The sequence below is a fragment of the Lagenorhynchus albirostris genome, chromosome X (assembly GCF_949774975.1).
Source record: "Lagenorhynchus albirostris chromosome X, mLagAlb1.1, whole genome shotgun sequence".
NCBI classification, from domain to species: Eukaryota; Metazoa; Chordata; class Mammalia; order Artiodactyla; family Delphinidae; genus Lagenorhynchus; species Lagenorhynchus albirostris.
In genome coordinates, this window is record NC_083116.1 from 90,118,344 (window position 1) to 90,145,164 (window position 26,821).

At 43.7% G+C, this 26,821-nt stretch overlaps 1 protein-coding gene and 1 pseudogene across 1 annotated transcript; one reads left to right on the forward strand and one right to left on the reverse strand.

The window, feature by feature from the left end:
* Positions 1-225: 225 nt before the first annotated feature.
* LOC132513171 (CXXC-type zinc finger protein 1-like) lies at positions 226-3,700 on the reverse strand (annotated as a pseudogene).
* A 1,469-nt stretch (positions 3,701-5,169) lies between these two features.
* On the forward strand, positions 5,170-26,383 carry LOC132513172 (U3 small nucleolar RNA-associated protein 25 homolog). The gene is given in 3 exon segments (XM_060137353.1): positions 5,170-5,297; positions 23,891-24,473; positions 24,475-26,383. Coding segments are annotated over 3 exon segments (2,289 nt in total). The 3' UTR covers positions 26,053-26,383.
* Positions 26,384-26,821: the final 438 nt, after the last annotated feature.

Below are 26,821 nucleotides of genomic sequence, written 5' to 3' on the forward strand. Positions count from 1 at the left end.
AGAAAGAGACGGAGGATACAGGAACGGACAGAAAGGGGGGGATTTTGAGGACCACCCCACCTCAAGGAGGCGTAGACCGAGACAGGAGACTAAATGGGGAACAGAGAAGCACAGAGAAACTCTGAGATGCCCTGAGAAGGATGTTAGAGGAACAGGTGTGTGAGGAATTCGTAGAGTGTCTCCCTTGCACAGGGTGTTGAGTACAGGACCTCAGCTGAGCAGAGCTCAGCTGTCTACTCTGGAGCGTAGGTCAGTGGTGAGCGGGTCATGCTGGGTTGTCTGATGAAGCATCAGGGCCAGCAGCCCTGCCCGATTCTTCATGGCTGTGCGCACCTTGTGCTCCTGCTCAACCAGCTCTTCCAGCTTGAGCAACTGTGGGGGGCAAGCATGAGAAGGGCCTTCTAGGATTCCATCCCGCCCCTCGGCCCCACTCAGCCTTGTAACGTACCATGCGCACGCGCTCTAGGTCCACCTCGGCACGTCTCAGCTTCTCCCAGCAGTAGTGGTGATTGCACAAGCGTTTGGGGAGGCAACAGAAATTACCGGTGGGCTCAAAGACGTTTTTCACTAGTGGGCAACCGCACACTTCTTCATCCGGTACCTGTGGGGAAGAATGAAAGATGATGAGGTACGTGAAGGGTGGCAAATGGAGGGTGATCAGGCAGGCAGGATGCAAGGAAGAGGGGAATAGAGGGCAGGCAGGCAGGAAGGAGAGGAATGGGGAGTGGTGACCTAGCGGGGGGAAGAGAGGAATTCAGTGATTAGGTAAAGAAGAGGGGGCCAAAGGGGGATGATCAATCATGGAGAATGGAGGAAGAAGTTAAGCAGGGATGTAGGAATGGAGGTGATCAGGCAGGAAGGACGGAAGAACAGAAAGAGATCAAACAGGAAGGAGAGGAAGGATGGAGGGGGGGGTCTGACAGGGAGAAGTAGATGAATGAGGGTTGGTAAAGCATGGGGGAGGTGAGGAATAAGGCTGGGAGGGTGAAAGGGATGGGGGCTGATCAAACAGGGAAGAAGAAGGGATTTAGGACATGACAAGCAGTGAGAAGGCGATTGGGGAAGTGAGGCAGGGAGAATAAGAATGGAAGGAAGTCAGCAAGTGAGAAGAGAGGAATTGAGGGTAACCATGCAGGGAGGGAGGGGGGATTGTGGGGTGGTCAGGCAGGGGCTAGGAAAAGAAGGGAGATGAGCAAGCAAGGAGAAGGGAAGAATGGGGAATGGTTATGCAGTGAGGAGCAGAGGAACGGAGGCTGGTCAGGCAGAGGGAGAGAGAAATGTTGGGGTGCGGGGTCAGGCAAGGAGATTATGAATAAATGAACAGGCAGGGAGAAAAGTAAAACTAGAAAGTGATTGGGCAGTGAGGAGGGGGGTGTAGGGGAGGTCAGGAAAGGAGGAGGGGATACATAGGGATTGGTCAGGAGGCATGAAGGCAGTCAGGCAGAAGGAAGAAGGAATAGGAGGCAATCAAGCACTGGAGGACGAGAGGAAGGTGGTCAGGTAGGGAGAAGGGGAAGAATGGAGGGCGATGAGGTAGAGAAAGAAAAGTCTCACCTTGGGGTCCTTCGAGTGCTCAGGGCATAACACCTGGAGTCGCTTACAGTAGCTCTTACTCCGTGGGTCGTAAACATCACAGAAGAGCCTTGCGGTTCTGGGGAGAGGTGAAAGTGAGGTGCTAAGGGTCAGGAGGAGGCTGGTCCCACCCTGAACCCTGCCCACACTTTGTCCCCAACCCCACCTATACCCTGCCGCTAATCTGCCCACCTCTGTCTCTGAGCCTACCCACATCCTGCCCTTGATCTTGCCCACCCTGCTCCTGACCTTGTCCACATCGTGCCTTTGACCCTGAGCAGCACTCACACTCACCCCTCAATGCGAGTGGGGTACATGGACGTGAAGGGCGATTTGCGCTCATACTGGGGAAAAAAGAGTACAAATGGGAGGAACTATAGACACACACTGCGTAACCTCCCATGAAAAAGCCCCAAACAACACATTTGCTCCCTGTGGACCCTACGCTCCTGTCTGCTCAGCCGATGTCCCCCCCTCACCAGTGGCTGATGCCCAAATCTTGGCCCCTTTACTGGGGGTGGAAGAAAAGCACAAATGGGTAGAGCCATGGATGTGTGTTGTATTCTCTTCTACAACAAATACCCGGGCACCAAACCTGCCCCCCTCCTCATGGACCCCACCCAGCCAAAAACACCCTTGCCCCATCTTCCCCCAGCCAATGCTCCAACCTTGGCGAAGCAGCGCTCCATGTGGCGCAGGGCAACCTGCGTATTGATGGGTTGCCCGCAGGAGACACAGAAGATCTGCAGGTTGACGCTGTTCCTGCCATGCTTGTCACTCTGCATAGGACCGTAGAAGGGCCAGTAAAGCAGTGCAGGGTGGGGACGGCAGGGCAAGATATCAGGCACCTTTCTGCTCCACCCCACCCATTCCCACTCACCTCTTCATCTTTGCACACAGCCTGCTGCTTGCCACGCTGAATGATGGCCTCAAGTTCATGGAAATGGCACTCTAAGTCCTTCAGGCGGGTGTGGGTGTCCTGCTGCTCACGGTGGATGCGCTCGAGCATTTTCTTGCCATGCTCCTCAGCAATGCAAGGGCTCTTCTGCCACTGCTGGATGCGCTTGGGCAGGATCGCATAGATGCGGCTGGAAGGGGAGACAGCAAGAATGGAATGCGTATGTGGGGGCATCAAAATAAGAAGAAATGGATGAGTGGCCGAATGGTGGATGTTTAGGATAATGAATGGTAGATGAGTGAATGTTGGTGAATGCGTGCTTGGATGGTGGATGGTTGGGTGCATGGCTAGACAGCTGGGTGGGTAAGTGACTGTTGAGGGTGAATGAGTGGGTTGGTGGATGGAATGTGGATGGGTGGTTCAGCGGGTCGGTGGATGTAAGGGTGGATGGATAGGTGGGTGAGTGGACGAATGGTGGAGGATACATAGGTAGCGGGGTAGATGGACTTACAGCTGGCATAGATCATGCCCTACTTTATTCCCTGTTGCTTAACCTCCAGGTGCACTCACGCAGCTGCCAGCTTCATGCCACAGTCGTCCGAGCAGTACTTGGAGCCTGGCCGGGTGGGGTGCACACAGTCAGGCCCCAGGCACTGCCGCAGTGAGGCTGGGTGCTCGGCATCTGACTGCTCTGGGTCTTCTGACTTTTCCATGAGCTTCTGCTGCTTCTCCTTCCGTGAGACAAGAGTGGTCAAAGCAGGGGCAGGGGAATCAGTGTCAGCCCCCTAACCCTGTACTACTACCTTGCATTCTGCCCCCAACCTCTGCCTCCATGCCCCCCATTCCACCATTTCTGTCACCTTCCACTCCACTTTTTTCTTCAAATTCTTCCTTTTCTTCGTATCCATTGCCTGCTTCTGCAGTGCAGAATCTAGGAATGGGAAGTCCTCAGTGTCATTCATCCAGGGCTGTAGGCGAGAAAAATGCTGACAGGTCTCCCCAATTTGTTTCTTAAATGATCTCTGGACACTCCGTGCCGCCTCTCTCTTCATTGCTGAGCCTCCCTGCCTTCAATGTCCTTACCCTTCCACGCAGGGGCCCTGCCATACACTCATCAGGCTTTGATTGTCAAGAATCTCGTATATAAAAGTCCTGGTATAAGCTTCAGTACTGAGGCAGGTCCTTTTCAGACAACAGCTGGTGTGTGGCCTCCTTTCCTGCCGATGGCATTGCCCCCACCTGGTACTTCTGGGACAGCTCAGACTTCTGTAGTTGAGGCAGGTGTGATCGAGTGAGCAGTTGTCAGGGGGACTATGGCAAAGTCTCTGAGAGTATCACAGTTAAGAACTGACGGGCAGACCCTCGCACCAGCTCCATTCCCCCAACCACCCTGTGTCCTAGATTCACCAGAGACCAGGGATTATAAGTAGCGCTCCTGTGCTGATGGAAGGAGGGCTCTGGGTCAGCACTAAGTGGGTGGGGATGGGCTCACCCTGCCCCAACACTCCTGGCCTCACCCTCTGGCCACTGTGGCTGGGGCCCACAGCACCTGCCTGGATGCACTAGGTCTTGCCTGCCTGGGAATGACTGGCACCACCTGGCCCTGCTTGCCCACCTTATCCAGACACACTTGGCTAGTCCATCTGGCTGCATCTTGCCCAGTCGAAATCATAAGGCCCTGCATATCCACCCAGAAAAGCTAGACTCTACCTCCTTACACTTAGAGGGCTCAGCCTGCCTTGTCCACCCTCCAGGACACACCTGCTACCCTGCTTGCCCTACACCATGGTCCCAGACAAGCCTCCTCTGCCCAGCCGGCCCAGCCCCTCAGACATGCTCCGCCCACCTTTCTGTCCCGCCCAGTCTGCCTAGTCTCTCCAGGCTCCACATGCCTGACTCTGCCTTCTTGGACACACTCTGTCTTGCCTTAAGGCTCCCAGCCCTGTGGGTCCCATGCGCTGCCAGGCCCTGCCCGCCTCCCAGACTCTCAGCCTCATATACCCCTCCCCACTTCCTGTACATACTCTGCTCTGCCTTACCTCTCACATGCTGAGCCATGCCAAGCCCTGCCCCCTCCCCCACTTGCACGTGCCACGCTGTGCGCTGTCTGCCCTGACTCACTCACCTAGAAGAATTTGACAATCTTTATTCTGAAAACTACTCCTACCTGAACCCAGTAACGCCTACTAAAATATATAAATATACAAATGTTTTTAAATGTTTGCGTGCATTTGCACACACACGCAAATCATTACTCTCAAAGATTAGAAGAGCAAGCACACACACAAAGAATACACACGTTTTGGTTAAGACAGTTATCAACCAGAGAACACATACTAGTTTCGAGCTACAGATGCAATATTAATAAAAACTCACCCTGGCCTTAGTCTTAAAGGAAGTCTGAACACTTTCCAATGAATAAGCATCACACGGGGCACAGAGAAGTCGCGTTAGAAACAAAAGCCTTAACTTTTGAAAATTGAAAAGGCATTTCTAAACTCTTGGTAAAAAAAATAATAATAACGGAAATTAGAAAATATTTAGAGCTTAACGAAAACGAAAACAATACATACCCAACTGTGGTCTCAGCTGACAATATAAGAAGACAGAAAATAATGATCTGAGCGCTCAACTCAAATTCGAACAAGTCCCCATACTGCCTCCAAAGACAACCATTATCAACCCCCAAATCCCCTTCGATGACACCCTCACCCACCCCTCCGTCTTCAAAGCCCTCACAAGATACCTCAGCGCCCGGAAGGCGCTACACGGAGGAGAGCTTCAAGGCAGCTGAGGTAAAAACGGCAGCAAAGCGACTTCCGGTCCGGTATCGACCTTAGCGCCACCCCTTCCCGAGAGTACTGTGTTTGCACTTGCTCCAGACCCTTAATATCCGAGCTGCTGTACAGCCCAAAGTTTGAAACAAATGGTTACAGTGAAACAATAGTTGAGTACACGCTGTTCTGTGCGCCATGAAGGATACACTTGTTTCTTTTGACACCAGTGCCTCCCTGTTTCACACATCCGAGTGATCTTCACCGCATTATTGTATGTGGCAGGAAAATTGATCCCTTTATCATTTCCGATTATTTTGAATAATTTCATATTCGTACCATTTTACTATCTGCTATTTCAGTCATGAGGTAGGCAATGAGAAAAACAAAGAAAAACAAGTAAATCAGCTTTTAGAAGTCGAGAAAGTAGAAAAAGATTTATGGAAAGGCAGGAAAATAGAAAGAAAAATGTAAGAAGGTAGTAATAAGTTCATATTTGAAATTTATACTTTATTACATAATCAGTAATAAAAAATTGTCAATGGGGTAAACTCTCCAGTTAAAGTCAGAGATTGTCATTTTGGATGAAAATTAACAAGTCTAGCCATATGCTGTTTATGCCAAACCTGGCAAATCATAAGGATACAGAAACGTTTGAAATAAAAGGATGGAAGGAAATTTGCCAGGTACATGCTAATCAAAATAAAGCAAGGTCAATTATATTAATATCAGACTAAAACTACTAAGACAAAAAGTATTAATTGGGGTTCAAAGGGTCATTCTATAATGATTTGATTCACCATGAACATGTAAAAATTCCAATCTTATATAATACATGATTAAAATGATGTAAAATGAAAATAAAGAAAAATATATTAGTAAAAGTAAAACAAAAGTAAAATAGAAAAAAACATTATCATTGTGAAAGATTACAATCACACTGCTCACCTTTCAGGACTCAGCTTTGGCATCACCGTCTGGGAAGCTCTCTCTGCTTCCTTTCCATCTGGATGACCAGCCTCTCTTCTGAATGAATTTGTGGACATAATTATATAGCAAGAATGTTTCTTTTATTTTAATCTTGAAATTAAGAAGTAAATGGAGGCATTGTCTGAACCCCTCACACCTGTTTTGTCACACCCATTTTCCTCAACTAGAAATGAAGGCAGGGACAATGTTGGTCTTGCTCACTACTGGTTGTGCAGTGCCCAGCTTACACATGACACACAAGAGTGTCCAGTAGCTACTGATGATCAGGTGCCTTGCCTGGTGTTGTTGCAAAGTGGCAAATTACTGCAATTTATCTGGCTGCATATTATTCCTTGAAGATAAGAGCAAATAAATGCTGTAATTTACACTAGAGTTGCATCTAACTAATCATCATGTAGAAAAGCAAAGTTCAAAAATGTTAAGAAGTTGCTGTTAAGAAGCTATTGTCCTGGTTCGAGCCTAGCCTCTAAAGATAGTATCCTGTAATGGAATAACTGAGGACATGGAAAGGAGACGTGACCCATGAGCCCCCCCCCCAGCAAACTGGGGGCTGGTGAATAAGCCAGAACTGCAAACAGTCCTGATTGCTTTGAGCCCCCCCTCCCCGGCAAACTGGGGGCATGCGAATAAGCCAGAGCTGTGAACAGTCCTGAATGCTTTGAGCCCCCCGCCCCCCCCCCCCCGGCAAACCGGGAGCCTGCGAAGAAGCATTGAGTGCTTTGGGCACTGATCCATGAGATGTCCTCAGTATAATCAGAGTGGTGGGAACGCAAGGAAATGTCCTTGTGCTACTTCAGTATAATCAAAATAATGGTGGGAACTTTGTGCTGCTTTTGCGCTCAAGGACGAAGCACGGCATGTTTTCAAGAAAGCCAATTATTGCTTGTATAATTAATAAAAACATAGGTTGCTGCTTTGGCATTTCTGAAATGTTAAGAAGACAAGTCTTAAAATGTAAACGTAGATAATGCTTTAATAAAAGCTACCACAGCAGGACAGACGGCGCTGTTTTGCCTGAGCGAGCGGCAGCCCTCTACTGCTGTGCTTCGGCACAATTCATCTCGTGCGATGAGCTTACTTTCGGCCCTGTCATAAGATAAACTACAACAGTATCCCCTGCTAAATCTTCACAGTTTTTATCAAATCCAGTTTAGGGATTGGGGCAAGAGGTGAGAAATTCGAGCTGAACTAAGAAGTAGTCTGCGAGCTCTAAAGAAAGCATTACTACCTCTCTATGGCTGTGAATGTTTATAAGCACTACTTGTTTTGTCCCAGCTAAACTTTTAACTTCCCTTTGAGTTATTTTTCATCACTGTGGCTCATTCAAAGAATCTCGGACAGCGTTTTGCTCTTCACCTCTGACTTCAGACCTACCTCTCCAATATCTCCTGTCTCTTTACTGCTGATTTCTTTCATTCCCAGTTCCAAAGCCCTAGTTCAGGTTTCCTGTATTTTACATTATAATGAACTCCCACCTCTGACATGTGGCTGGCTAATCCATTTTGCCTCCAGGGTTGTCTTCCCAAAGGGCCACAGATGAAAAAATTATGTCACCATTCTCCTTGGGAATCTTCCCTGGATTCCCAGGGTATTCAGAATCAGTTCTCCACTCTGTGGTGTGCCCATCAAAGTTCTCTATGACAGGGCCCCACTTTCCTGTGATAGACAAATCCTCTTCCCAGGCCCTCCAGGTGTCAAACACTCAGGACATCCTGGATAGTCACTCTCTTGTCAATGCAGCATGGGCTTCCACATTCCAGGCCTTTGCTCAGGCTTGTCCTTCTCTTTTGCTTAGTCCTGCTCACCCTTCAAGACTCAGCTTTGGCATCACCATCTGGGAAGTTCCCTCTACTTCCTTTCCAACCAAGTGACCTGCTTCTCTTCTGAATGCACTTGTGGAAATAGTTATAATAGTGAGTGGTGTTCCTCTTATTTTAACCTTGGAATTATAAAGGATGGGGGAGAGTTGCCTGTACTTGTCTGTTTTGTATTTGTCTGCTTTTGCCTGTCAACTTTCTGCTTATCTTTCAACGTTAAGCTCAGGTGCCTGCCCCACTGGGAAGCCTTCCCCAAACTCCTTGCTCCTCCTTTTTCAGTTTTCTCACAACACCTCTGTCATTCTGCTTTGTGTCACTGTGTGGGTTGCAGGTTTCTCTCCTCTACTAGACAGTTAAGGCAATGCTGGAGTGTGAAGGACTCCCAGCACAGTGTTCCTACAACAGTTGTTGGTGATTCATATATTGGATGTTATAAAAACCAAAGTTTTAAGGTTTATTTTAAGAAATAGTCTTCACAAAGTGAGAGAGTGGCATGGACATATATATACTACCAAACATAAAATAGATAGCTAGTGGGAAGCAGCCGCATAGCACAGGGAGATCAGCTCGGTGCTTTGTGACCATCTAAAGGGGTGGGATAGGGAGGGTGGGAGGGAGGGAGACGCAAGAGGGAAGAGATATGGGAACATATGTATATGTATAACTGATTCACTTTCTTATAAAGCAGAAACTAACACACCATTGTAAAGCAATTATACTCCAATAAAGATGTTAAAAAAAAAAGAAATGATAAAGGGAGTCCTGAAGGTTGAAATGAAAGGACAATAGAGAGTAACTTGAAGCCATATGAAAAATAAAGATCTCAGTAAAGGTAAATACATGGGCAATTATAAAAGGCAGAATTATTGTAACAATGCTGCATAACCACATTGTTTGTTTTCTACATGATTTAAGAGACTACTACATTAAAAAAAGCAATTATTAATCTAGAAGCTACTATAATTATAACTTTGGTTTGTAACTCCACATTTTGTTATCTTCATAATTTGACAGGCTAATGCATTCTTTAAAAATTATTAGCTTAAGTTTTTGAACACACAATGTATAAAGAAGTAATTTTGTGAAATCAACAACTGAAAGAGGTGGGGATGGGGCTATTAAAGGAGAAATTTGTATATGTTACTGAAATTAAGCTGGTGTAAATTCAAATTAGAGTGTAATAACTTTAGGATGTTAAATGAAACCCCCATGGTAACCACAAAGAAAATTGCTATAAAATATACACCAAAGGAAATAAGAAAGGAATTTTAAAATTTCATTACCAAAAAAAAAAAAAAAACCCAACAACTAAACGCAAAGGAAGACAGTGTTGCAGGGAAGGAGGGACAGAAAGCTAAAAGACATACAGAAAACAAATGCCAAAATGGAAGTAAGTCCCTCCTTATCAGTAATTACTTTAATGTAAATGGATTAAACTCTCCAATCAAAAGATAGAGATTGGCAGAAAGGATTTTTTTCAAAAAAGTGATCCAACTGTATGGGGTCTACAAGAAATTCATTTTAGATCCCCGAACACTAATAGGCTGAAAGTGAAAGTATGTAAAAGGTTATTCCATGCATAACAAACAAAAGAGAGCAGGGATGGCTATACGAATATCAGACTAATAAATTTTTAGTCAAAAACTCTTGACAAGAGACAAGGAAGGACATTATATATTAATAAAAAGTTCAAAACAGTGAGAATATATAACAATTATAAACATTTACATGCCTAATAACAGAACATCAAAATACATGAAGCAAAAATTGACAGAATTGAATGGAGAAATAGATAGTTCTACAATAATAGTTGGAGACTTCAATACTCTACTCACAATAATGAATACAACAACCAGACAAGAGATAACTAAGGAAACAGGGGACATGAACAACACAGTAAACAAACTCAATCTAACAGACATATACAGAACACTCTACCCACTACAGCAGAATACACATCCTTCACAAGTGTACATGGGACATATTCCAGGATAGACCACATGTTAGGCCACAGATTAAATCTCAATATTTTCTAAAAGTTAGATATCACACAGAGTATCTTTTCTAAAAACAATGGGAATGGGCATCATCAGAAAATCTATAAGCAACAAATGCTGGAGAGGATGTGGAGAAAACGGAACCCTCTTGCACTGTTGGTGGGAATGTAAATTGATACAGCCACTGTGGAGAACAGTATGGAGGTTCCTTAAAAAACAAAACATAGAATTACCATATGTCCCAGCAATCCCACTACTGAGCATATACCCAGAGAAAACCATAATTCAAAAAGACACATGCACCCAAATGTTCATTGCAGCACTATTTACAATAGCCAGGGCATGGAAGCAACCTAAATGCCCATTGACAATCAAATGGGTAAAGAAGATGTGGCACATATATACAATGGAATATTACTCAGCCATGAAAAGGAACGAAATTGGGTAATTTGTAGAGACGTGGATGGATCTAGAGACTGTCATACAGAGTGAAGTAAGGCAGAAAGAGAAAAACAAATATCGTATATTAATGTATATATGTGGAATCTAGAAAAATGGTACTGGTGAACCGGTTTGCAAGGCAGAAATAGAGACACAGATGTAGAGAACAAACGTATGGACACCAAGGGAGGAAAGTGGGGTGCGGGCGGTGGTGGGATGAATTGGGAGATTGGGATTGACATATATACACTAATATGTATAAAATAGATAACTAATAAGAACCTGCTATATAAAATATAAGAATAAAATAAAATATTAAAAAAATAAAAGCAATGGGATGAAATTAGAGATCAATAACAGAAAGAAAACGGGAAATTTCAGAAATCTGTGGAAGCTAAACAACACACTTTTAAGCATCCAATGGATCAATAAAGAAATCACAAGGGAAATTAGGAAATACTTAGCGACAAATGAAAAAGAAAACATAACATACAAAAGCTTATGGAGGACTTCCCTAGTGGTGCAGTGGTTAAGAATCTGCCTGCCAATGCAGGGGACATGGGTTCAATCCCTGGTCCAGGACCATCCCACATGCCATGGACCAACTAATCCCATGCACCACAACTACTGAGTCTGCTCTCTAGAGCCCATGAGCCACAAATACTGAGCCCACGCACCACAACTACTGAAGCCCATGCACCCTAGAGCCCGCATACCACAACTACTGAGCCTGCGTGCTGCAACTACTGAAGCCTGGTGCCTGGAGCCCCTGCCCTGCAACAAGAGAAGCCACCACAATGAGAAGCCTGTGCACTGCAACAAAGAGTAGCCCTTGCTTGCCACAACTAGAGAAAGCCTGTGCACAGCAACGAAGACCCAACACAGCCCAAAAATAAGTAAAATTAAGAAAAAGAAAAGCTTATGTGACACTGTGAAAGCAATGCTAAGGGATAATTTATAGCTATAAACACATTAAAAAACAAGAAAGATCTCAAGTCAACATCTAACTTTACAACTTAAGGAACCTGTAAAAGAGGAAAAAATTAAATCCAAAGCTAGCAGAAGGAAAGAAATAATAAAGATTAGAGATAAAATGAAATAGAGAATAGAAAAGTGATAGAAAAGCAACAAAACCCAAAGCTGATTCTTGAAAAGATCAACAAAATGGATAAACATTTAGCTAGATGGACTAAGAAAGAAACAGAGGATTCAAATTATTAAAATCAAAAATGAAAGTGAGTACATTACTACTGATTCTACAGAAACAAAAAGAATTAAAAGAGAGTACTCTGAGCAATTGTATGCCAACAAATTGGATAACCTAAATGAAATGGACAAATTCCTAGAAAAACAAAGCCTACCAAGACTAAACCATGAAGAAATAGAAAATCTGAAGAGACCAATAATTAGTAAAAAGATTGAATCGGTAATCAAAAATCTCCCAAGAAAGGAAATCTCTGGGCCTAATAGCTTTCCCAATGAATTCTACCAAACATTTAAAGAAAAACTAACATCATTCCTTCTCAAGCTTTTCAAAAAAAAATTGAAGAGTAGGGAATGTTCCCTAATTCATTCTATGAGGCCAGCCTTATGCTGATCCCAAAGCCAGACAGACACTACAAGAAAAAAAAATCCATCACAGACCAAAATCCCTTATGAACATTGATGCAAAAATAGTCAACAAACCAAATTAACAGCATATTAGGATTATACAACATGATCAAGTGGGATTTATTTCTGGAATGCATGGTTGGCTCAACATGAAAACTGAACAATGTAATACACCAACTTAACAAAATGAAAGGTCGAAAAGCCAAATGGTCATTTCAATTGATGGAGAAAAAGCATTTGACAAAATTCAACACTCTTTCATGATAAAAAAAAATCAACAAACTAGGAATTGAAAGAAACTACCTCAACATAGTAAGATTGATGTATGAAAAACCCACAGAAAATACCATACTCAGTGGTAAAAGACTGAAAACTTCCTCTAAGGTCAGACACAAAGCAAGGATGCCCACCTTTGCTACTGCTATTCAAAATAGTGGAAGTCCTGACCAGAGCAATTAGGCAAGAAAAAGAAATAAAAGGCATATAAATTGGAAAAGAAGAAGTAAAATGATCTCTGTTCACAGATAATATGCTCTTATATGTAGAAAACCCTACATTCCATAGAGACGCCCCCCCAAAAAAACCCTGTTAGAACTAATATACAAATTCAGCAAAGTAGCAAGACATAAGGTCAGCACACAAAAATCAGTTGCATTTGTATGCACTAACAATGAACAACCCAAAAAGGAAATTTATAAACCAATTGCATTTATAATATCAAAAGGAATAAAAATATTTAGGAATTAACTTAACCAAGGAAGTTAAAAAACTTGTACAATGAAAACTACAAAACATTTCTGAAAGAAAATAAAGACAGAAATAAATGGAAAAATAACCCATGTTCATAGATTAGAAAACATAGGTAAGATGTCAATACTGATCTAGATTCAATGCAATCCTTATCAAAATCCCAATTTTTTTTCACACAAAAAATTCCTAAAATTCATATAGAATCTCAAGGGACCTTGAATAGCCAAAACAATCTTGTAAAAGAAGAACAAAACTGGACGACTCACATTTCCTGATTTCAGTCTTACTACAAAGGTACAGTAATCAAAACAATATGGTACTGGCATAAAGAGAAACATATAAGCCAATGGAATAGAACAGAGAATCCAGAAATAAACCCTTGTATATATGATCAAATGATTTTTGAGAAGGCTATCAAGACCATCCAGTGGGGGAAAAACAGCCATTTCAACAAATGGTGCTGGGAAAACTGAATATCCACATGGGAAAGAATGAAGTTGGATCCGTACCTAACACCATATTAAAAAAATAACTCAAAATGGATCCATGACCTAAATGTAAGATCTAAAACTCTAAGAACATAGGGCAAACACTTCACAACCTTAGATTCAGCAATGGTTTCTTGGGTATGACACCAAAAGCATAGGCAACAACAACAACCAAAATAATTTGACAAATTGAACTTCATGAAAATTAAAAATTTTTGTGCATCAGAAGACACTATCAGGGCTTCCTTGGTGGTGCAGTGGTTAAGCATCCACCTCCCAATGCAGGGGACATGGGTTCAAGCCCTGGTCCAGGAAGATCCCACATGCCGTGGAGCAACAAAGCCCGTGTGCCACAACTACTGAGCCTGCGCTCTAGAGCCTGCAATCCACAACTACCGAGCCCACGTGCCACAATTACTGAAGCCCGCGCCTAGAGCCCAGGCTCCGCAACAAGAGAAGCCACCACAATGAGAAGCCTGTGCACCGCAACAAAGAGTAGCCCCGGCTTGCCACAACTAGAGAAAGCCCACGCACAGCAACGAAGACCCAATGCAGCCAAAAATAAATTAATTAATTTTTAAAAAGACACTATCAATAGAGTAAAAAAGGCAACACACAAAGGGGTGAAAATAATTGCAAATTTTATATCTGATAAGGGATTAATATCCAGAATATATAGAGAACTCCTAAAACTCAACAACGAAACAACCCAATTAAAAAGTGGGCATGGGACTTCCCTGGCAGTCCAGTGGTTAAGACTTTGTGCTTCCAATGAAGGGGTCATGGGTTCAATCCCTGGTCAGGGAACTAAGATCCCGTAAGCTGCACAGTGCGGCCAAAAAAAAAAAGTGGGCAGAGGACCTGAATAGACATTTTCCAAGGAAGACACACAGATGGACAACAGGCACATGAAAATACACTCAACATCACTAATTGTTAGAGAAATACAAATCCAAACTACATGTAATACCGCTTCACACTCATTAGCAGAGCTACTATCAAAAAACAGAAAATAACTAGTGTTGGCAAGGATGTGGAAAAATTGGAACCCTTGTGCACTGTTAGTGGGAATGTAAAATGTACAGTCACTAATGAAAAAAATATAACATTTTCTCAAAAAATTAACAGTAGAACTACCATATGATCCAGCAATTCCACTTCTGGATATATATTCAAAAGAATTGAAAGCAGGGTCTTAAAGAGATATTTGTCCTCCCATGTTTATAGCAGCTCTTAGAAAGAGCAATAACTCCATTCTGCTCCTACCGGTACCGGGAATGTGGTCTTTTCAAGTCTGCCACTGAACTGGGGAGTTGGGGGTGGGAGTAGGAAAAGTTAAAATGCCACAGAACTTGCTGTTCGTACTGAGATTCAGTATATGTTCTTGACTAAATGCTTCCCAGGTAACTGAAAAATTTTGGTTGATTTCCAGAGTTGTGAAAAAGTTGATTTTGACAATATTTTGCCAGTTTTTTCATTGCTTTTATGGAAGGGTGAAATTCCAGGGATCCTTACTCCTCCATCTTTGCTAATAGTGCTCCCTTTTATCCTTTTTTACATCTTTAGGACCTGCAGTGATTTCACCTCTGTCATTCTTAATCTTAGTGACTAGTGTCTTCTCTCTTTTTTTCCTGATCATTCTGGTTAGAGGTTTCACAATTTTATTGATCTTCTCAAAGAACTAGCTTCTGGTTTCATTGATTTCCTCTATTGATTTTCTGGTTTCTATTTCATTGATTTCTGCTCTGATCTTTATTATTTCCCTTCTTCTAATTACTTTAGATTTAATTTGCTCGTACAGCTTTTGTTTCTTAAGAAGGAAGCTGAGATTACTGCTTTAAGAGCATTCTTAATTTCTAATATAAATGCTTAGTGCTATAAATGTACCTCTAAATATTTCTTTAGCTGAATCCCCCTATTTTTATATGCTGTGCTTTCATTTTCATTTAGGTCAAAATATCTTATAATTTCAAGTTTTATTTCTTCTTTCATCTACAGATTATTTAGAAGTATGTAATTTAGTTTCAAAACATTTGGGGATTTTCCAGGGATCTTTCTGGTTTTGATGTCTAATTTAATTCAGTTCTGGTCCCAGGCCATACTTTGTATGATATGAATACTTTTAAATGTATTTGATTGGTTCCATGACCCTGAATATGGTCTATCTTGGTAAATGGGTTACATGTGCTCTTGTAAAGGAAGTGTAGTCTGCCGATATGCTCTATAAATGTCAATGAGGGCAAGTTGGTTGATAGTGTTATCCAAGTCTTCTATATCCTTACTTCTTCTCTTCTGTTTACTTATTCTAGTGATTATTGAGAGAAGGGTGTTGAAATATTGGACTGTAATTGTGGATTGATTTAGTTCTCCTTGCAGTTCTATCAGGTTTTTCTTGACACTTTTTGAAGCTCTGTTATTAGGTCCCTAAACATTCAGGATTGTTATGTCCTTTTGATGAATTAACCCCTTTATTATTACAGAATGAACCTGTCGAGAGAAAAACTGTGACTCTAAGAGTGCTTAAAGATTTTACTCAACGGATGTGCATCAGTTAGAAACTTAAGAACGATAAACTTCCCAAGCTGAGGCAGGATTAATTTATATAGGGCAAGAAGGGCATATGACTGTGGTCTGTCCCAGGCTGCAATTTTTCTTATCTGTAACTGCTGAAAATTTGTGGTTCGAACTGTTGAGGGACTGTTCCAGTTTTCCATGCCTTCTTCTCAGGATCATAGGTGCAATCTCATGCCTGCAGCTTTCAGAACAGTTTTTTTGAAAACTGTTTCTGTCATTCTTAAAGTTTTTCAAAGTTCAGGAGAAGAGGAGATTGAAAGAAGGAGGAGGGAAGAGAGAAGGGGAGATCAAGATGGCAGAGGAAGAGGATGCAGAGCTCACCTATACCCACAAACACATGAAAAATACATCAACGTGTGGAACAATTCTCACTGAAAACAAACTGGAGACTGGCAAAAAGGCTGTAAAAATGATCCACACAGAATCAGCTAGGAAGGGAAGAGAAGCAATCAGGTCAAGACCTGCACCCCTGAGAGGGGGCACAGAAGATGAAGGGGACTGCACAGGCTCAGAGGTCCTCCCTGGGGAGTGAGAAGTTCAAGCCACATATTGAGCACCCAGCCTTGGGGTCTGACACGGGGAAGACAAGAAACTGGAGCTGGTTTGAAAACCAGTGAGACTAATAGGAGGGCTGTAAGAAACCTACACACCACTCATGAAGAGCATGCACATGCTTGCTTACTCCCCGGAACAAGGGTGGGGAAGCATATTGAAACTACCCAGGACTCTGGCTGGTTTCCCATGACCAACCCAGCATGTGACCCAGCCTGAGCTAAGCCTCTGCTCTGGCCCCACTTGCTCCATGGTGCAGCTCTGCATTAGGGTGAGGGCTACCATGGCAGAGGGGAGTGCGCAGTTGTGAGGGACCGAGCTGGCTCAGACCCAGCATGGCATCTAAACAAGGTGAAGGCAGCCATTGCTGGCACTTGCAGGAATGGTCCAGAACAGTGACTGGTGCTGGTACTGCTACAGCCTGTGCCCTGACCCACACCAAGCACCTGCTCCAGCTCCTCTTGCTCCAGTACTGCTCCCCTTTGGGACAAGGGTGCCCGTGCTGGGAGACGGGAGAGCACACACTTAGAGGGAATGGAGCCAGCTCAGACCAGACTCTTAGGACTTATGCTCCAGCAACTTAGGACCCACCCCCACCCCTACCCCCACCCCCACCCCCAACAGGGTGGTGTTGGCCACTGAGCAGAGGAGAAGCCCTAGACCACATCTGGCCCTGGCTCTAGCCCCTCCATTTCCAGCCCCACCTTCTACCAATGTGATAGCTACCAGCACACTCTGGGGGAAGATGTGATTCATGCTCACTTCAGATCCAGCTCTCCCATCAAAGCCACTGGGCACATGAAGACAGTATTGTGATGCTCCCACACAAGGACCCTCCTTCAAGATTGGTATAGGTAACTATTTCACCTAATTTCATAGAGACAGAGGAAGTTAAGCAAAATGAGAAGGCAGAGGAATTTTTTCAGATGAAAGAACAAGAGAAAACCCCTGAAAAAACAACTAATGAAACAGAAATTATTTATTATTATTAAAGAGTTCAAAGCATTAGCAATAAAATGCTAACCGAATTAAGGAAACAGATATATGAACACAGTGAGAATTTTAACAAGGAACAAGAAAATATTAAAAAGAAACAGGCAGAACTGAAGAATAAAATAACTGAAATGACAAATACACTAGGAGGAATTAACAGCAGACTAGGTGATACAGAAGAACACATAACTGATCTGGAAGATAGAAAAATGGAAATCACCCAATTAGAACAGCAGACAGAAAGACAAATGAAAAAGAAAACGAAAGCAACATACGAGATCTACGGGATAATATAAAACATGCCAACATCCGCATTATAGGGCTTCCAGAAGGAGAAAAGAGAGGAAAGGGAATTGAAATGTATTTGAAGAAATTATGGTTGAAAACTTCTGAAACCTAAAGAAAGAAACAGATATCCAGGTACAGGAAGCACAGAGGGTCCCAAGCAAGATGAACCCATACAGACTCACACCAAGATATATCATAATTAAAATGGAAAAAGTTAAAGATAAAGAGAGGACTCTAAAGGCGGCAAAGAAACATGGAGTCAGTTACAAGGGAACCCCCATAAGGCTCTCAGCTGATTTCTCTTCAGAAACTTTGCAGGCCAGAGGGAGTGGCATGATATATTCAAAGTCCTGAAAGGGAAAAACCTGCAACTTAGGATACCCTACCCAGCAAGATTACCATTTAGAATAGAAAGAAAGATAAAGAATTTCTCAGACAAGCAAAAGCTAAAGGAATTCAGCAATATTAACCTCCCTAAAAGAAATATTGAAGGGTTTTCTCTAAAAAGAAAAGAAGCAAGAATCTATTGGAAAGGCAGATATATAAAAGGATTGATGATCACTTAAATAAGCCAGTATATAGATTAAAAAACAATCAAAAAATTTGTAAAAGCAATTGTAACTACAATTAACAGCAAAAGGATAAGCATGAACATGTAAAATAGAACATCAAAATCACAAAATGTGGGGGAGGGAAGTAAAAAATGTACATCTTTTAGAATGTGTGTGACCTTAAATGATTATCAGTTTATAGCAAGTAGATACAATTATGGGTCAACATATATGAATCCCACGGTAACCACAAATCAAAAATCAACAATAGATACACAAAAAAACAAAAAGAAAGGAACTCAGGCATACTACAAAAGAAAATCACCAAACCACAGAAAGAAAAAGAAATGAACAAAAAACTACAAAAAAATGAGAAAACAAGGAATTAAATGGTAATAAATACATACCTATCAATAATTACTTTAAATCTCAATGGACTAAATACTCCAAACAAAACAGGGTGGCTGACTGGATAAAAAAACAAGACCCTTCAACATGCTGCCTACAAGAGACTTCAGGGTGAGAAAACACACACAGAATGAAAGTGAGGGGATGGAAAAAGTTATTTTGTGCAAATGGAAGTGACAAGAAAGCAGGGCTAGCAATACTCGTATCAAAATACACTTTAAAACAAAGGCTATCATGAAAGACAAAGAAGGGCATTATATAATGATAAAGGGATCAATAGAAGAAGAGGATACTACACTCGTTAACATATATGTGCCCAATACAGGAGCACCTAAATATGTAAAGCAAATACTGACAGACATAAAGGAAGAAATTGACAATAGTACAATAAGAGTAGGAGACTTTAACGCCCCACTGACATCAACGGGCAGATCACTGAGACAGAAAATCAATAAAGCAATAGAGGTCCTAAATGACACAATAGACCAGTTGGAATTAATTGATATCTACAGGGCACTACGTGCAAAGAAAGCAGAGTACACATTCTTTTCAGGTGCAAATGGAACGCTCTCCAGGATAGATCACATACTAAGTCACAAAACAAGCCTCAACAAATTTACGAGGATAGAAATTATTTCAAGTATCTTTTCTGACCACAAAGGCACAAAGCTAGAAAATAACTACAGAAAGAAAAAGGGGGAAAGAACAAACACGTGGAGACTAAACAACATGCTATTAAAAAAAAAGTCAACAATGAAATCGAAGAGGAAATCAGAAAATACCTCAAGACAAATAAAAATGAAAACACAATTTTCCAAAATCTGTGGGATGCCGCAAAATCAGTTCATAGCAGTACAGACCATTCTCGAGAAATAAGAAAAATCTCAACTAAACAACCTAGCTTACCACATGAAAGAATTAGAAAAAGAAGAACAAACAAAGCCCAAAGTCAGAAGTAGGAAGGAAATAATAAAGATCAGAGAGGAAGTAAAAAAAATAGAGATAAAAAAACCAAAAAGGTAAATGAAACCAAGAGCTGGGTTTTCAAAAGGATAAGGAAGCTGATAAACTTTTAGCCAGGCTCACAAAGAAGAAAAGAGAGAGGACCCAAATAAACAAAATAAGAAATGAAAGAAGAGAGATAATAATGATATCACAGAGATTAAAAAAATCATAAGAGAGGGCTTCCCTGGTGGCGCAGCGGTTGAGAGTCCGCCTGCCGATGCAGGGGACACAGGTTCGTGCCCCGGTCCGGGAAGATCCCACATGCCATGGAGCAGCTGGGTCCGTGAGCCATGGCCGCTGAGCCTGCGCGTCCGGAGCCTGTGCTCCACAATGGGAGAGGCCACAACAGTGAGAGACCCACGTACTGCAAAAAAAAAAAAAATCATAAGAGAATACTGTGAACAGTTATATGCCAACAAATTGGACAACCGAGAAGAAATGGACAAATTTCTAGAAACATACAGCCTGCCAAGACAGAGTCAAGCAGAAACACAGTTTGAACAGACTGATCACTAGAAGTGAAATTGAATCTGTAATTAAAAAATATAAAACTTCCAGGAGGACCTTCAAGATGGCAGGGGAGTAGGACATGGAGATCACCTTCCTCCCCACAAATACATCTAAAATACATCTACACATGGAACAACTCCTAATGAACACCTACTGAACGCTGGCAGAAGACCCCAGACTTACAAAAAGGCAAGAACATCTCCACGTGGCTGGGTAGGGCAAAAGAAAAAAGAAAAAATCAGAGACAAAAGAGTAGGGACAGGACTTGCCCCTCTGGGAGGGAGCCGTGAAGGAGGAAAAGTTTCCACACACTAGGAAGCCCATTCACTGGCAGAGATGGGGGGTGGCGGGGCGGAAGCTTCGGAGCTATGCAAGAGAGCGCAGCAACGGGGTGCGGAGGGCAAAGCAGAGAGAATCCCGCACAGAGGATTGGTGCCAACCACCACTCCCCAGCCTGAGATGCTTGTCTGTTCAGGGCAGGTGGGGGCTGGGCACTGAGGCTCAGGCTTCGGAGGTCAGACCCCAGGGAGAGGACTGGGGTTGGCTGCGTGAACACAGCCTGAAGGGGGCTAGTGCACCACAGCTGAGGGAGTCTGGGAAAAAGCCTAGGCCTTCCTGAGAGGCAAGAGACCATTGTTGCAGGGTGCTCAAGGAGAGGGGCAATCCCACCATAGGAGCTTCTACCTACATGCACTCACAGACGGCAGGACATCACCCACGCGAGCCGCAGCTGCTACCTAGGATCCCAGAGGCGGGCGCGACGGCTGCCGCTGCTGCTGCCGAGGGTCCCGGGAGCAAGTGCAGGTCACTGCCCACACCTTCCTGGGAGCCTGTGCTGCCCACCACTGCCAAGGGTCCCATTATCTGGGGCCAACTTCCCTGGGAGAATGCATGGCATGCCTCAGGCTGTAGCAACTTCCTGCTGGCCTCTGCCACTGCAGGCACTCCCCCCACACCCCAACTGTGACAGCTGTATCCCTCCCTCTCCCCGGCCTGAGTGAGCAAGTGAGCCCTAATCAGCCTCTGCTTTCACCCCTCTTGGCTGGGCAGGAACAGATGCCTGAGGGTGGCTGACAGGCAGAGCAAGGGCCAAAACCAAAGGTGAACTCCAGGGGCTGTGCGACCAAAGAAGAGAAAGGGAAATCTCTCCGTGCAGCCACAGGAGCAGCGGATTAGACCCCTGCAATTGGCTTGGTAAAACCTGAATCTGTGAAATATCTGAAGAGAAAACGAGTGTTCCCACAATCGAGGCTGTGGACTTTGGAGACAAGTACATGCAGGAGTAAGGCCAGATCAGAGTCTGAGCTGGCCCCACAGTGCCACAGCAGGTCCAGAGACCTACCTAGAAGTATTGGAGGACCATTGTTTGGGGGTGCGCAAGGAGAGGGGATTCAGAGCACCGCCTAAACGAGCTCCAGAGACGAGCGTGAGCCGCAGCTATCAGTGTGGACCCCAGAGACGAGCATGGGACGCTAAGGCTGCTGCTGCAGCCACCAAGAAGCCTGTGTGCGAGCACAGGTCACTATCCACACCTCCTCTCCGGGAGCCTGTGCAGCCCGCCACTGCCGGGGTCCCATGATCCAGGGACAACTTCCCCGGGAGAACACACAGCGCACCTCAGGCTGTTGCAACATCATGTCAGCCCCTGCCACCACAGGTTTGCCCCGCATTCTGTACCCCTCCCTCCCCCTGGCCCGAGTGAGCCAGAGCCCCCTAATCAGCTGGTACTTTAACCCCATCCTGTCTGAGCGAAGAACAGACACCCTCAGGCGACCTACACACAGACGTGGGGCCAAATCCAAAGCCGAACCCCAGGAGCCGTGCAAAAAATAAGAGAAAGGGAAATTCCTCCCAGCAGCCTCAGGAGCAGTGGATTAAATCTTCACAATCAACTTGCATCTCTGGAATACCTGAATAGACAACGAATCATGCCAAAATTGAGGCAGTGGACTTTGGGAACAACTGTAGACTTGGAGTTTGCTTTCTGCATCTAATTTGTTTCTGGTTTTATGTTTATCTTAGTTTAGTATTTAGAGTTTATTATCATTGGTAGATATCTTTATTGATTTCGTTACTCTTCCTTTATATATATATATTTTTTCCTTTTTCTCCTTTTGTGAGTGTGTATGTGTATCCTTTGTGTGATTTTGTTTGTATAGCTTTCCTTTTACCATTTGTCCTAGGGTCCTGTCTGTCCGTTTTTTTTTTTTTGCTTTTGGTTTTTTTTTTAGTATGGTTTTAGGGCTTGATATCACTGGTGGATTTGTTTTTTTGGTTCGGCTGCTCTCTTCTTTCTTTCTTTCTTTTTTAAAAAATTTTTAATATTTTTTTATTTTAATAACTTTATTTTATTTTTTCTTTCTTTTCTCCTTCCTTCCTTCCTTTCTCTCTTTCTTTCTTTCTTTCCTTCTTTCTCTCTCTCTCTCTCTCTCTTCCTCCCTCCCACCCTCCTTCCCTGCCTCCCTCTCTCTCTCTCTCTCTCTCTCTCTCTCTCTTTCTTTCTTTCTTTCTTTCTTTCTTTCTCCCTTTAATTCTGAGCCGTGTGGCTGACAGGGTCTTGGTGCTCCAGCCAAGTGTCAGGCCTGTGCCTCTGAGGTGGGAAAGCCGAGATCAGGACATTGGACCACCAGAGACCTCCCAGCTCCACGTAATATCAAACGGTGAAAGCTCTCCCAGAGATCTCCATCTCAAAGCTAAGAGCCAGCTCCATTCAACAACCAGCAAGCTACAGTGCTGGATACCCTACAACTAGCAAGGCAGGAACACAACCCCACCCATTAGCAGAGAGGCTGCCTAAAATCATAATAAGGTCCCAGACACCGCAAAACACCACCGGACACGGTTCTGCCCACCAGAAAGACAAGATCCAGCCTCATCCACAAGAACACAGGCACCAGTCCCCCCCCACCAGGAAGCCCGCACAACCCACTGAACCAACCTTAGCCACTGGGGGCAGACATCAAAAACAACAAGAACTATGAACCTGCAGCCTGCAAAAAGGAGACACCAAACACAGTAAGTTAAGCAAAATGAGAAGACAGAGAAACACACAGTAGATGAAGGAGCAAGGTAAAAACCCACCAGACCAAACAAATGATGAGGAAATAGGCAGTCTACCTGAAAAAGAATTCAGAGTAATGATACTAAAGATGATCCAAAATCTTGGAAATAGAATGGAGAAAATACAAGAAACGTTTAACAAGGACCTAGAAGAATTAAAGCGCAAAGAAACAATGATGAACAACACAATAAATGAAATACAAAATTCTCTAGAAGGAATCAATAGCAGAATAACTGAGGCAGAAGAACGGATAAGTGACCTGGAAGATAAAATAGTGGAAATAACTACCACAGAGCAGAATAAAGAAACAAGAATGAAAAGAATTGAGCTCCCAGCCCCGCCCACCCCAGCGGGTGAGCAGACAAGCCTCTCAGGCTGATGTTGAACTATCCTTGTGTCTCTGGAATAAACCCCACTTGATCATGACTTTTTTTTTTAACATCTTTATTGGGGTATGATTTCTTTACAATGGTGTGGATCATGACTTCTTTAGAACTACAAGCTCCTGAACTGCTTTCGTCCACTGATCTTCTTTCTAAGTTACAAGAGAAGACAGCTTTACCAAATCTTTTATTTCAAAACATTGAACTTCTGTTTTCCACCTTCCAAGGGTTTCCAGAAAGGAAGCAAAACCACAGACTTGTCAACTGTCAGAGAGTTTAGATACTTCAAGTTCTGAAAGTGAAGCAGAGAGTGAACCAGAACAAGTTTCTGGTTACAACAGACTACTTGCCACATTAAAGGATGTTTCCAAGGAAGATGAGGAGGAGGAAGAGGAAGAAGAAGACAGTGTTATAGATGAGACAGAAATGAATCTTGAAGATGGCGATAGTGACATCAGTGTGGAGGAAGAGACGGCAGTAGCGTCTACTGACATGCAGAAGAATGCGGCCTTACCTGCTGACCCTAAGGGAAAAGATGGGCTCGGGCCACCTGGCACATCAGAGGAATCCCCAGAGGAGTTTACAGATGCAAAACATGAGTCACTCTTCAGCCTAGAAACCAACTTTCTCGAAGAGGAAAGAGAAGGCAACTGTTCTCTGAAAGCATTACAAGATCCATTTGCACAACATGTAAACAAAGAACTGAAAGAAAAAGAAATCCAGGCTGTTGCCACAAATCCCAAAACTACCCACCAGCTAAAATGGCCCATCCTGGGCCAGCTTGTCTTTTCATCCAGGTTTCAACAGTTGGAAACCGGAAACCTTTAAACCCCCAAAGGACATTGACTTAAAGTCACTTCATCTCCAGAAGCCTCTGGAATCCACCTGGATCAAGACCAACAGCCAGTTCCTCTCTGGTCCCCCAAATTCAAGTAGCCCCTTCCCACCCCTCCAGAAAGAGCTCTTCTTAATTATGAATTCTTACCGGGACCTGTTCTACCCAGAAAGGACTGCCCTGAAGAATGGGGAAGAGATCCGCCACGTGTACTGCCTGCATGTGATAAATCACGTCCTCAAAGCCAATGCCCAGGTGCTTACCAACAACAGCAGGTGCCGAAGCCAGAAACTTGGGGTGGGTGATGATGATGACTTCAGGGACCAAGGGCTAACGAGGCCCAAGGTGCTGATAGTGGTGCCATTCCGGGAAGCTGCTTTGCGGGTGGTACAGCTCTTCATCAGTCTTCTTGAGGGCGACAGCAAGAAGAAAATAATTGTAGGCAACAAAAAGAGGTTTAATGGAGAGTATGGCTCAGATCCCGAGGAGAGACCACCCAACCTGAAGAGGCCTGAGGATTATGAAGCTGTATTTGTCGGCAACATCGATGACCACTTCAGGACTGGAGTGGCAATACTGCAGAGAAGCATCCGACTTTATGCCCCCTTCTATTCGTCAGACATCCTCATTGCCTCCCCTCTGGGCTTGAGGACCATCATTGGTGGAGAAGGAGAGAAGAAGAGAGATTTTGACTTTCTGTCTTCTATTGAGCTTCTCATCATTGATCAAGCTGACATTTACCTGATGCAGAACTGGGAGCATGTCTTGCATTTGATGAACCACATGGACCTACTGCCCTTGGACTCACATGGGGTGGACTTTTCTCGAGTGCGCATGTGGAGCCTCAATAATTGGTCCAAGTACTATCGTCAGACGCTGCTGTCTGGGGCCCCGCAGGATGCCCAGATCAACTCTGTGTTCATCAAATACTGCATCCATGGGCAAGGCCAGGTGGCTGTGAGGAACGTCCCGATGACAGGCTGCATCAGTCATGTCCTGGTGCAGCTCCCACGTGTCTTCCAGAGGATGGAAGCTGAAAACCTAGCTTCAGTGATTGATGCCAGGTTTAACTTTTTCGTCAACAAGATTTTGCCTCAGTATCGTGATGCAGTCATGTCTCACACGCTTATCTATGTCCCCTCCTACTTGGACTTTGTGCGTCTCTGAAATTACTTCAAGAAGGAGGAACTGAACTTCACTCATATCTGCGAGTGTGCCCAGAAGTCTGGTGTCTCCAGGGCCAGACACTTCTTCCTTCAAGGAGAGAAGCAGTTCCTGCTCCTCACAGAGCGCTTCCATTTCTACAAAAGATACACAATAAAAGGCATCAGGAACCTGATTTTCTATGAACTGCCAACATATCCCCACTTCTACAGTGAAGTCTGTAACATGCTGCAAGCCACCACCAGAGGAGAGGAAGCTGCCTGGACCTGCACCGTCCTCTACTCCAAGTACGATGCCCAGAGGTTGGCTGCTGTGGTCGGGGTCGAGCGGGCTGCACAGATGCTGCAGTCCAAGAAGAACGTCCACCTCTTCATTACTGGAGAGAGATGAGAATTGGTTGGACAGGAACTGGTGTTTGGTGTGATATGTCATGCTTGGTTCTGTGTCACTTGGACCTGATTCTGATCACTTACACAAAGAAGGGCTGCAGCAAGGAAGGAGCACCAGGCAGGTTCTTATCAGATACTTCTTTCTTTTCAGATCATATATACCTGAAAAGTTCAGTGTAAACCAGATTTTGGTAAAACCCATCTTTCAGAGGTCAGGGGAGAGCTCATGGGACTCTGAGAAGTTGATAGAAGGAAACTTCTACTTGTGAATTTTTTTGGACGCCATAAATTCTTTTGTTGTGACTTCACCTCTAATTTATTACACTTGGTAAATTCTTAAAAAAAAAAGAACGAAAAGAATTGACTCAATCTACACTACCAACTCTGCAGGGGTAGTGTGAAAGCAGCATAGACAATATGTAAACAAATGAGTGTGGCTGTGTTTCAATAAAACTTTATTTATAAAAACTGGTGGTGGGCCAGATTTGGCCTATGGGTTCTAGTTTGCTGATCCCTGATATAAAGAACTCTTAAAAATTGAGAAACATGGGCCTAAAAACCTCATTTTAAAAATGTGGGAGCAACCTAAATGTCCATTGACAGATGAATGGATAAAGAAGATGTGGTACATATATACAATGGAATACTACTCAGCCATCAAAAAGAATGAGATAATGCCATTTTCAGCAACAGGGATGCAACTAGAGATTATCATACTAAGTGCAGTAAGTCAGAAAGAGAAAGACAAACACCATATGATATCACTTATA